Below are 12,115 nucleotides of genomic sequence, written 5' to 3'. Positions count from 1 at the left end.
ATTTCTTGTTTTCTTTGGACCAAGGATACATCAATATTTTCATGGCGTATAGAAAGGGATTTGTTCATGATCATTTTGTCTGTAAAAAATGATCTAAACAAGTTAGTTTTAACTGTATACACGCTAAGAACGATGTAGCAAAAATTGCCCAACATTGAAGAATATAATTACTAGAAATTGGGGAAACATAGCACGTGAAACTTTTTTAGCATTTTTTGCTTAACTGTGTTTAGCACAGGTTTTTCCTAAACTTTTGGGTAACATTTTTCTTAAAAATTGGGCAAAACTTGAGCTGCTAAACTATGGGCAATGTCACATTTACCCAATATTTATGAAAAGTTTTACCAAAAAGTTTAGGAAAAACCTGTGCTAAACACAGTTCAGCAAAAAGTGCTAATAATTCTTACGTGCTATGTTTCCCCAATTTCTAGCACTATTATATTCTCCAATGTTGGTCACTTTTTGCTACAGTTGATTTTTAGATTATACAGCAATTACAAACATGCAAATCAAATCACAGAATGGACCAAGTAAGTTTCTGATTCGCAAACTGCTTTATTTTTCACTTTCTCTTAAGCAACATTTTGCAATTTATACAATTTCTCTTGCAGTTAATTATTCTTTTGTTTTCTATCTTGTGATATAAGTTTTAAGTGCATCTGCACATATATAATATGATTACATAAACATTCCCCAGAAGAATTTATCATTTGGGTTTAAATTGAACAAGCAAAAATGTGATACCAAAAAATTAAAAATTGTTATCATTCACTGTAAAATGTAGCCTGTAAATTTTGTAGAGTTTGCAAGTAAACCAGGCCTGAAATCTTTGACTAACATGGCAAGAGTTTGATGATGTTAATGAAATTCCTTTTCATAGTGAGGTCATCCCTTTCACTACTCTATTTAATTGAAAAATGTAATATAAACCCTAATATCGTTGTTGTTGCTATTATTATAACTGTTTGTTTTTCAGGAGGTGGTAGATGTTAAGTGACAGTTTTAACAAACATATCTAACAATTAAGTTTTCATTGCAATGCTAGGTCAGGAAAATCTCAGGGCCTGGAACACAATACATGGAGGGCTTTTGAAATTGAGCTATATATATCCAAATGCTTCTTGACTTTGCAATCCCTGCATGTGCAGGCAGAGTACCTAAGTTTTTATAGCCTCTGCTGATGTCAACTTATGATATACTTCATACCTCATATTAAGTATCTATGCCTAAATAAAGAATTCATCAAAATAACAGGTTTATCAATACCACTCTATCTAAGGCCTTAAAAAAACCCAACAACAATATGATTTCACACGATACTAATTAAGAAACCAATCAATTAAACAACAATGTTGACCAACAAAACCCACCATATTCCTGATGGTCAGAGACTTGAATCATTCATGTAGTTGAACTAATAAATCATTATATGGTAATTACATGTTATGTTGATCAAACTTACAATGTATAACCCATGAAATATCTTTATGCTGACTGTCGATCAAGCTAATTAATTGTAATTAACTATCATACTATTTGTGATGTCAAACTAGTCAGTCATGTAGCTTACATAATAAATCAGTACCAACATGGCAATGGTAACCAAACCAATCAGTCATAAACAATGATACATAATATCACAATCAAGCTATTCAATCATAATCAACTGCTATATTAATAATACTATTCAGGTAAACAATTCAATCTTAACCATCAAACTAGTCAAGCCATGTTGAATGAAAGTGATAAACTAACACATAATATTCATGAAAAGCGAACTTAATCATTACAGCAAACAAAGTCCATTATAGAACTTACAACAGAAAAGTTACAAACCAACACAGTAGAACAGGGTTATCAATGCAGGCAGTTACACGTATAGCAGCTGGTGGTTTAATACTTTACATTGAGTTGTAATAGGCACGGAAAGCCTTCACAGAGCTTATTTCCTTTGTGATAGCTGTGTTCAACTCATAAATAATGCTTTGCAGAAATTGCCATGATGCCTCACAGTCAGGCTGATACTCAATATCGAACACAAAGTGCATCTTGAAGCATGTGTCAATGGCTTTCAACAGTGAGGTTGCAGGTAGAGCCTTTCTCTCAATCAGCACAAAAAATTGACGAGACTTCTGCTTTAAGTCCCAAAGAACTACAGTAAATGGCTGTGGATGTACCGTTTCATCTATATCTCCACAAAAGGACTTGATGTTTGTCACGTTCTGTAATGATAAAGGATGTATAAATCATTCACATAAATGCTGACTGAAAGAGAGACACAGCTGACCAACAGACAGACAGACTAATGGCAGATATAACGATGGAAAAAGTGTAGGCAAATAATTTATTTCACGATAACCATAATAAAGTTTTGTTATTAGCATAAATGAATGCATATCAGACAAATGGCTTACTGATATTGGCAACTGAGTAGACATCACTGTAATGAAAAACATTGACAATACTAAACATTTTGTGACACCAAAATTCATGATATCCCCTGTTGACCGATGATACCATCAAAGATATGAAAAAGCCTCTGATGCTGACCTTGAAGTATCAATATCTACTAACTGTGTCATAACAAATAATGCTACAAATATTGTGAATAAATCTTGGTTTAACAGCATATTGTGGCATATCACAAGTGTAGCTTCACATGGTCAATAGGGTGCCAGCAGATTTGCATAAATATCCAGCCTACATCATCTATGAACTGAATGAATATTCAATACTTACAGATCGGATGTCTATGAATGCCTTTACACTGGCAGAAACTGACATAGATCCTCTGCCCTTCTTTCTCTTGTGCCGACTCTGAAATACATATGGCAGAGCAAAAAATCCAAGTTCCTCTTCTGTCACTGTCAAAACGCAGAAAATAAAAATGTACATATAGACTGTTATACGAACTTGCAGGGTTTTATAAATAGTTGCATAAACCCCTCGTGAGTGCACTGCCCTTAATCATGGGTTGCCATTTCCATTTTACTGCAGGGATGGGATGCCCAAATTTTTAGGGGTGAAAAATATATGCTTAAACATAAGTCAAAGGCAGTTGATTAAGGGAATTGCTCAATGTGTGTGTCTCCTGTGTGTGTCATATGAACCTTGAATTTACCAAGGTTTTACAATTGGTAATATAGACAATTACATCCTTCTTTTCACACACAAACACACACATACTTCATACTATTAGTCAAAAGCTGTTTGTCTAAATTTTTCTCCTTTGGTAACATTACACAAAACTTTTTTACTGGTTTGAGATGCTTAATCCAACTTACAAAGTGTGCAGTCCCAAGGAAGTTCTTTCATCCATCCTGGAAAGTTCTTTTCCGTATATGATAAAATGACCTTGCAGACAGATGGCCACTTCTCATACAATTTTTCTGCTGATTCTGGTTGAAGTACTTGGAAATCTTGTTCAATCTGTATATACATTAAGATGGGAGAGTAAAGAAAACTATTCACTAAAGGAGAGCATTTGGAGAATGGAATGGGAAATAATTTGGTAAATCACTGATTGCACTGACGTAATGCTGAGGTTAGTGCAATGTCAATCACACAAAACTACTAGAAAGACACAATGCAAAAAGGCATTGAGAAACAAGAAATTTTAGTTAAAGCACATATCAGGAATTTAGGCATGTGAGAAACCGTTTTTCACCAGAAGGATAACTTGCCATTCGTTCCAATCGTTCAAATCACAAATTGGAGAAAGTAGACCATAACTACATATGTTTGCAGCATTTTCTTGCAGAATTGGTGCATTTAATCTTTCAGCTTTGACTCAGCAAAACTGTGTATTCATCTTTTTGGAGAATACCGGTTAGTCTTATTTCAGCTTGTCACACTGCATATATCTGTAGGCCTATATCTAATCCTTCATTTACCACCCCTGTAATGATGTGCATAAAGCCTGAATGAATTTGCAAGGGCAGCCAAAATGTAAAGTATTACAATAAGACATATATTTGTCTTCCAAACTCAACCATTACCATTTGTGAATTAAAAGCACAAACCTGGTATCAGGTCATCAATGCTCCAAGATGTTGGAAACATCTACAAACCTTACAAAATGGGTCAAACAGCTATTATCAAGGAATGTTCTGAGTCAATCACTGTTCAGCACAATATTCTTAAAAGTTATGTTAAAGTTGCATTCTTTCTATGCTCCAAGCACAATTAATTCAAGAGCACTGTCATTGAGACATAAGAACCCTCCCATTCTCAACAGCTGTGACTTAGAAAACAGCTACTTCCATAAAACATCACAAAAGATAAGCTGCAGAGGTAGAAATTAATGAACAAACCCATTCATCCTAGTAGCATTTACAATATGCTGACTTTTCAATACTTACCATGCCTGGAAGTAGTATCTTTGGATACTCCACAAGAGCTTCTTTGAAGCCTTTTGATTTGATCAGTATCTGTCTTCTCTTTGCTGTCTTTAGCATGTACTCTTCCATAGTAGCACGTGGCTGCTCATTATGTTGAAGCCACGTCTTCATCTTTTGGGTGTCCTCCTCAGACACAGAATCATCTGAAATCAGAATGCAAAAATGCATAGCGGTTTTAATTAGGTAATAATAGGGTTCTATGGTCCACCTACAACTAAATATGAGATCTGACTAAGTTTCTAGTCTTGAGCACATACACACATGCATATACCCACACATACACACACACACACATAAGCCACTATGAATGCATATGCTTCTCTTTACATTGAAACCATAAAACTAAGTTGTGATGAAACTTAATGTTAGCACCAAAATAGACAGATACTATTGGTTGAGGAAAGCATTTCTTATTGTAACACTACATTTTGAAGACAGCAATGTGATCTGAATGTAGTGAAATTCAATGCACAAATTTTTCTTATATTAACACCCCACTACCAGGTTACTCCTATTTGCTCATCCATCCAGGCTTTTTCCAGATATTAATGGAGTGCCAAGATTCAAATCCCCAAGTCCACCTTGAACCCCTTCCCCCCCCCCCCCCATTCACATCAACATCAGGATTAAAAACTGTGTTAGTGTGAAACATTATTCTTGCAGCACAATGAATCTTTCCTTACATATCAACATGTTCACTAAAAATTGACCAGCCAATTGGGACCCCCTTCCATCTACCAAGAGAATACAAAAAACATTTAGAAATTGTTCAACTGCCTAGTGAGGGTGAATTTTCTCATTCTCTACACTCCCTAACAGCTCCTATAACCCAAGGGGATCAAAACCTTTCATAAACCTATGGAACATCCCAAGTTTGCAGTACAATAATGCTTTCTTATCAAGGTTCTTTCTTTATTCCCCCACCCCTATCCTCCACTGGTGAGGGGCCCTTCAATTCAGTGTTGACTAAGTTACTCAAGTGTTTCACACTCACCAGTGTCTTCATCATTATCATGCTTGCCTTCTGGTGATGTTGCTTCTTCAGTTGTGCTGTATTTCTTCACTCGTTTTCTACTGTATTTAAGATGCTCTTCCAACCAACCGCTCGCTGGTCTCCCACTGGTGCCTTTAGTGTAAAATGCCTCCTGCGAAATGAAATACCACCAATTTCACAATTAACTATCCCAATCCCTTCAAAAAGTTAAACATATCTGCAATAATGTGTTTACTACAATAATTCCCTTTTTACTTGACACTGGTTATCAAATATTACTTGATGTTTTGTAAGTATGCCCACATTTGGTGCAAAATTTGAGTCTATTTGGATATTTCCTGTGGCAAATCCAGCACAGGGGGTACAATATGCACCAACAGATAGTGTCACTCTGGCTTATAAGTAGATAATAACCCCCCCCCCCCCCCATCCACACACATCCATTGGCCCCCTCACACTAGTTTTGTTCCAGTTCCGGAATGAATGCCATGTATGTATTTTAAATGACCAAGAAGAGCTTCTACACTTGCCTCTTGTAATGTAGCCAGACACTTGAAGCATACTAATAACATGATAGTAACTATGTAGTAAAGTAAAGTATGCAGAAACAGTGGTCATAATACTAACATAGCTTTTCAATCTGTAGGCAAACTTGACACGGAGCCCAACTTTTGGAATCAGCTCTTTCAGTGAAGTTTCATCAAGAAGTTTGAATGATTCAAGGTCGATCTCATTGTCTGAAAGAAACAACAAACAAGAAAGAAAACAATATTACTTTAAAACCTATTCATATTTATGTGAATAATGTGATCAAAACAATTTGAGAAAACTACTGACCAATGTTTGAAATTGGTAACCTAGGTGGCTTAAAAGACCAACTGAATGCAAATTAAAGAAAACATAGACCACCATTCCTGTAAATACTAACAAAGCACAAGCCAACTCCTGAATAAAAAATCAAAACAAGCAAACTTGTCAGCTGTCCATTTTTCTTAGGAATTTCCGCCTGGCAATAATTAAAAAATCCCGCCCGGCGCTTTATATCTACTTGGTGCGGGCAAATCTCTACCGTAGAGGCCTATTCCTGATAGAAAATTCAAAATTCTACTTTTAATAGTTTCTTATAATTTTCCAAAAACCAATCTTATTATCATGATAGTCATGCAAATAATACAATAACAAACTTTCATAATGCATCGGTTCATATAGTTAGCCTACATAGGCCTACAATCGCCAACATACTTTGCGCGTAACCAACCTACAGCTATTGTAGTATTGTACGTGTTACTATTTGCCGCACAGCAGATTCATAACAATGAAACAGAGCAATCTCAGTTTAATATGCAAGTTCTATTTGATTACACTATACCTATTGTGCACTGCGCTTTTGAGGCTAGATGTACAACAGAGAAACTGCTGTACATAGTAGGTTTGGATTTTGACTGATTTTGCCAATTTATTAATGTAATCTAAACACTATATTTGTGCTGCTAATTAGATAGTTTAATAAAGAAATGTTTACATCAAATCGAGGAACAGACTGCCATACAGGATGAAAACGGATTGGGAATTGAAATACTGTAGCAACTCACAATACTTAACGGTTTTCAAATAAGTACATGATTTATTCTTAAACTTACAGATTTTCCTTAAAGAACTCAAAGAACAGGTAATTGTCCTTTTCATTCACAGAATGTCGGCCTAGGTCAAATTTTATACAGGCTTGAGCTTTACAAAGTGGTCATGCATGGGACACCCCCTCCCCCAGTGGCAGCAACTTCCCAATAAGACTAGAGGAAAATAACTAAACCATAACTGAGTGGTGATATAGCATACTTGCGGTAGGCTGGGCTAAGGCCTGGTCCTATGTTGGACCTCCAGTAATCCAGCATAGCTAGCCTATTACAGGTCTCAATTGCAACCTAGGCCTAAGCAACATTTCAACTGGTAAAAACTCTGTAACTAGGCCTAGGCCTAGGCTAATCATGGTGTTAGGCTCACCAAATCATCACTATCACAAAGAATGAGTACGAAATGTCTGGCCAAGACTAGGCCCTTGGTGCATACTTTCGGTGGAGCGTGACCACAGTTTCTGTGTACTAGCCTAGCCCATTATCATATTCATAACATAAGACTTCACATTACATCTTAACACTAATAATACCTACTTGCTAAGCTAAAATTTAAAACGTTACTGTTACTACTTCTAGGCTAACGTATATGCCTACAACAAATAGTAACGGCGACCTAGCCTCGCGTTAGGCCAACGGACGGAAGTTAAAATCGTGTATGCCGCACATGCATAGTTTTACGGTTTTGGCGAAGGAAATTACAAATAACTACCTTCAAAAGTCTCTATTAGCTCATCCATTCCCCATCTGGTGAGAATTGCTTTGACTTCAGGCTCTGACATGATGAATTACGGCCATAGAGCAAGTATTACGACAAATCACCGTTCGCTTTTCGGAGCTTGAGACTGCGCACAGGTACGGTATGGCGCGATTGCAGTGCAGAACAATGAAGGCCAAACGAATTTGTTGCACGCAACACTCTTTGTGCTCAACTATTTGGCACAAACCCTTTGCTAAGTGCATGAAGCAACATTTTGCTTACAAACATAGTAATTGACTCTCAGGAGTTGGGCAATTTTTGCCAAAAAAATTATTACCCAACTAAACTTGCCCAACAGTTCTTAGCGTGTACTAGCTTAACAGCGCAATAAATATTCTAGTCGACTATACACACCTTCACCTCTGCAAGAAATATGTGCTGCACTCTTTATTCACAAAGGACCAGATTAGTATTGGAAATTAAGTTATTACATTTTATTTAGTGCATCAGAATAACCATTCAAGACTCACTTTTAGCTATAACGTCTTTTGATCGCAGCTTTATAGCTGATTATAAATAGGTGATTAAAATTGTAAGCGAACATTGCTAAAACACATTGGCACACTTATAAAGATTTAAAAAAGTACAGCTTTAAAATGGCAATAAAGGTTATTTTGTTCATTATACGTATCTTTGTTTTCTTGATTGCTTATTCTTCTCAAGCGGAGATAAAATATGCACAATTTCGAAAGATATGAGATGATCCCGTACAACAATTCCCTTTCGGTAGTAAGGTAGAGGTTTACTGTGTGCAGAAGACAAGAAACTGGACATACATCAAAATCTACGATAAAGGTACTATCAACATAGTTGAAAATTCGCTTTTACTGGATAGGTTCTCAGACACATATCAGTTTGAAGTGATTAATTCAACGACTTCTCTGTTAACAATAAATAACCTAACCCGTCAGTTAAATGACATAATTTTTGCATGTCTGAGCGACCAGCAATTATTTGCCACTATCTTGGGCTTTGATAGGATAAATGATAATGTTAATCCTATGTGTACGTCATCATATCAATCTCGATTCATATTTGAGGATTTGGTACAGAGTGACATTGATATGAATTGTACTTCAGAGGAAAGAGACCCAACAGTGATGATGTCAACTTACTTTCGTTTAAAGTAAGTTTAAAGTATGTACATTTTCAGTTTCGATTATTTTATCGTGAAAAGCAATTCTTGAAACTTATTGAGCAATGCAAGTGCAACTCTTGCCCAGACCATATTTTGCTTGATTCGTGACAAATTGTAAAATAAACATTAAAACTGAAAGACTGACATTTTGAGCAGGAAGTTTGAACTGAAAGAAATGTCATGTCACGAAATTAATGTATAAATTATCGCCAAATCTGCATTTAGAGCGACGCTAAAATTGAAGTTGAAAACTTTTGAGATCAAACGCTACTAAAATATATATTGCGTTCGATAATTCATATTTGCAATAAGTCTATGATGCATTGAATTAGACAAAGTACCTAAACTATGGAGAAAGATTCACTGAAATCAAGCTTTGTAATTGCTCAATATACGTTTTGACATCTTCTTTAACATGTCAGGAAAGCCTGGAAATTTAACCGACGTTTCCGACGAAACTAACATTTCCAAACATAACAAGTGAATGTGCAAAGGACTCATCCCAATGGAGTTAATCCTATTTTGCTTTTAATTCTAGTTATCATCTTTAAAAATGGATTAATTATTCTAGACCAGTACGCTATGGTGGGTAATTTCTGAAGGATTTTAATGACGCAGGTACGTTTCGCATTAGATTTCACTAGCATGCCTATCATACTAAACGAATCAAACCGATACGAGATGAAGAAGGGTTCCGTTATTAACATTATTGTCATTGAACTCTTCCCTCTCTCTTCCAAACCACCAGTTAATAGAGGATATTCATCACAATATCGATAAGAAGTCAACATGAGAAGTCCGACCGTTTTCTTTTTAATTAAAAGTCGACATGTCAAACATATATGGTACTCGCAAACACGACAGCAACGGTCAGTTTTCATAATAAAGTCAAACGTCTTCCATGCAAAGTAGATCGTTTTTCGAGTTTTGGCGATAATCGAGTTCTCAGATGAAATGTCGAGCGGAAATGAAAAGACAACATTTCTTTCATATGATTGAAAATGAAAGCAAATACTTTTCGAGTAAATTTCGAACTTTTGAGTTACAAGTGCAAATGTTGATGTAAAGCAGTAATGTAAAGCAATGACACCTGGAGATACTACTTTCACCAAAAGCTAACTAGAAGCGATGGAATTATGTGATAATCTCTCCAAGTTCGGGAAAGAAATTCGACGTATATCCCATATTTATTAATGGAATCACTTATAAGGGGGTAATAAGGAGTTCTATTGAAGTTTGTCAAGCTATAAATTATACGGGACTATTTTCAGAGCCAACCATTGTTTATATGACTGGCACATTATGCTTTAAAATGAATACAAAGGCAACGTTTATATTGATAGCAATCTTTGCTTTCTCTACTATTCATGCTTCCGAAGAAAATATTACATATGCAGACTTTCAGAGGAAAAATTATGATGCGTTCTTTCCTTTTGGAAGTAAAGTAGGGATTTACTGTGAACAGGAGACAAACATCTCACAAGTGGAGGCTTTAACCGTTGATAAGAAAATTACTAAACTAGTTATAGATTCGCAACTGCAGGGTAAATTTTCTACCACCTATCAGCTTAAAGTGATTAATTCAACAACTATTTTGTTGACTATAAATAAATTAACGAGTCAAATAAACGGTACACTGTTTCAATGTAGGAATCAAATTGAAAGATCTGTTACAATATTGGGCTTTAATCCGATTGATGTTAAAGCAAAACCTATGTGTACGTCATCATATCCATCTCGATTCATATTTGAGGATTCGGTACAAAGTGACCTCGAGATGAATTGTACTTCAGAGGAAGGAGACCCACCAGTGATGATGTCAACTTACATCAGAGATGGAGATGAAATCAATGACGTCACTAACAACTCAACCAGGACAGTATCCTCTCACCCGCATCCCTCTAAGACTCTATCATTCTCATCGTACTTCAACTCATCATTTAATAATAGTGTCTTTGTCTGCAATGTCTCTCAACAATTACCAGCACCTTATCAGCGTTATCAAGGATCTTGCTCCTTCGGACATATTCTGTTCCTCCCATTGTTCTCTGTCACAGTGAATCCATCAAATAGAAACTTTAGTGATGTTAGGAATGCAGTATTACGTTGTACCAGTAATGTGAGTGAAGTTAACCTAACCTGGACTAGCATCCCTAGTCACTGGATATATGATATTAATGAAGGCGAACTTATTTTTACGGATACCGGAAGTGACGAATACTCAGTTGACATACAATGTGTTGGTTTCTATGGAGATAGAGTCATCACAACAACAGCACATATATCATATTAACCTCTGTCTTTCCAAGTAACCAATCTAGCAATATATTTGACCTTGGTGATCATCATTGTTGTTGTTTGTGTTGCTGTTGTGTTTCTCCTTAGACGCGTTTATGTGACAAACTCTCAACAAAACAAGGACACAACTCAAATGTATTATGCTTCCGTAGACGTTTTACCGAGAATTCTTCCCACAGAGAACCATGTGAACATAAATTCATCTTCATTTACATATGACAGTGGTGGTTATCTCTCTCCCTGCGAACCTTTACAAGACGATGAACAGTATGATATTGTTAAATGAGTATTCTTTACACTCAAAAACAATTCTTCATCTTTAATATTTGTATTTTATTCGCTATGGTGCTTTTGTGTAATTGTGATGAATACTGTACTCATAGAACTATTTGTCAACATACCGTTACACTCGAAAACAGTCAATCACTGAAGGTATACTTTTGTATCATATATCATTAAAAAACATTTCATTTGGTGGTATGAGTCTGAATACATCCGTTCTTTCTATGCAGTATTTATGTTAAGGAAGCTGAAACGGGCGTCAATCGATATAATATTACTTATAAATTCAGCATTATGATTCGAGCGCCCTTAAACTGATGTAACATAATGTTTAACAAAGCGTTTGGTTCCAAAATTAATCAATTGGTGTGTACGAGGGAAGACTGTCTGTCGGTTTCTATGCTTTGAATACTTTAATACAGAAATTTATGTAACCTATTATAGAAAAGGGGAAAGTGTAATCGAGATAGGAATAAATTTGGAATGGAAGCCGTAGCATTCCTATACTTAAATTCAATATGTGGACGAGTTGCCCTGAAAGGTATTAGATTATCTGCAATTTATACTGCGGGAGTGACCATTGCTGGGATTAACTCTGGGTACTATTGTCCG

The 12,115-nt window shown here is 35.9% G+C and overlaps 3 protein-coding genes and 1 long non-coding RNA gene across 5 annotated transcripts in view; 2 read left to right on the top strand and 2 right to left on the bottom strand.

Moving 5' to 3' along the window:
* Positions 1-12,115, bottom strand: part of LOC139975557 (uncharacterized) — a 466,508-nt gene that overhangs the window by 291,936 nt on the left and 162,457 nt on the right. The window lies entirely within an intron of this gene.
* Positions 1-12,115, top strand: part of LOC139975547 (uncharacterized) — a 199,342-nt gene that overhangs the window by 56,235 nt on the left and 130,992 nt on the right. The gene's annotated exons all lie outside the window — the stretch shown is intronic.
* LOC139975539 (elongator complex protein 5-like) overlaps positions 1-12,115 on the top strand; it is a 133,212-nt gene that overhangs the window by 30,291 nt on the left and 90,806 nt on the right. The window lies entirely within an intron of this gene.
* On the bottom strand, positions 363-8,090 carry LOC139976296 (uncharacterized). Its single transcript, XM_071984955.1, has 7 exons — positions 7,738-8,090; positions 6,022-6,131; positions 5,395-5,545; positions 4,362-4,543; positions 3,285-3,429; positions 2,740-2,864; positions 363-2,222 (listed from the first exon to the last, which is right to left on the bottom strand). Exons 1-7 carry the CDS (start codon positions 7,805-7,807, stop codon positions 1,902-1,904), a joined length of 1,104 nt encoding a protein of 367 aa, XP_071841056.1. The 5' UTR covers positions 7,808-8,090; the 3' UTR covers positions 363-1,901.

The sequence above is a fragment of the Apostichopus japonicus genome, chromosome 11 (assembly GCF_037975245.1).
Source record: "Apostichopus japonicus isolate 1M-3 chromosome 11, ASM3797524v1, whole genome shotgun sequence".
In the NCBI taxonomy this organism is placed as follows: Eukaryota; Metazoa; Echinodermata; class Holothuroidea; order Aspidochirotida; family Stichopodidae; genus Apostichopus; species Apostichopus japonicus.
Note: the sequence above shows the minus strand (reverse complement) of the source record. Positions and strands in the feature narration are given on the sequence as shown.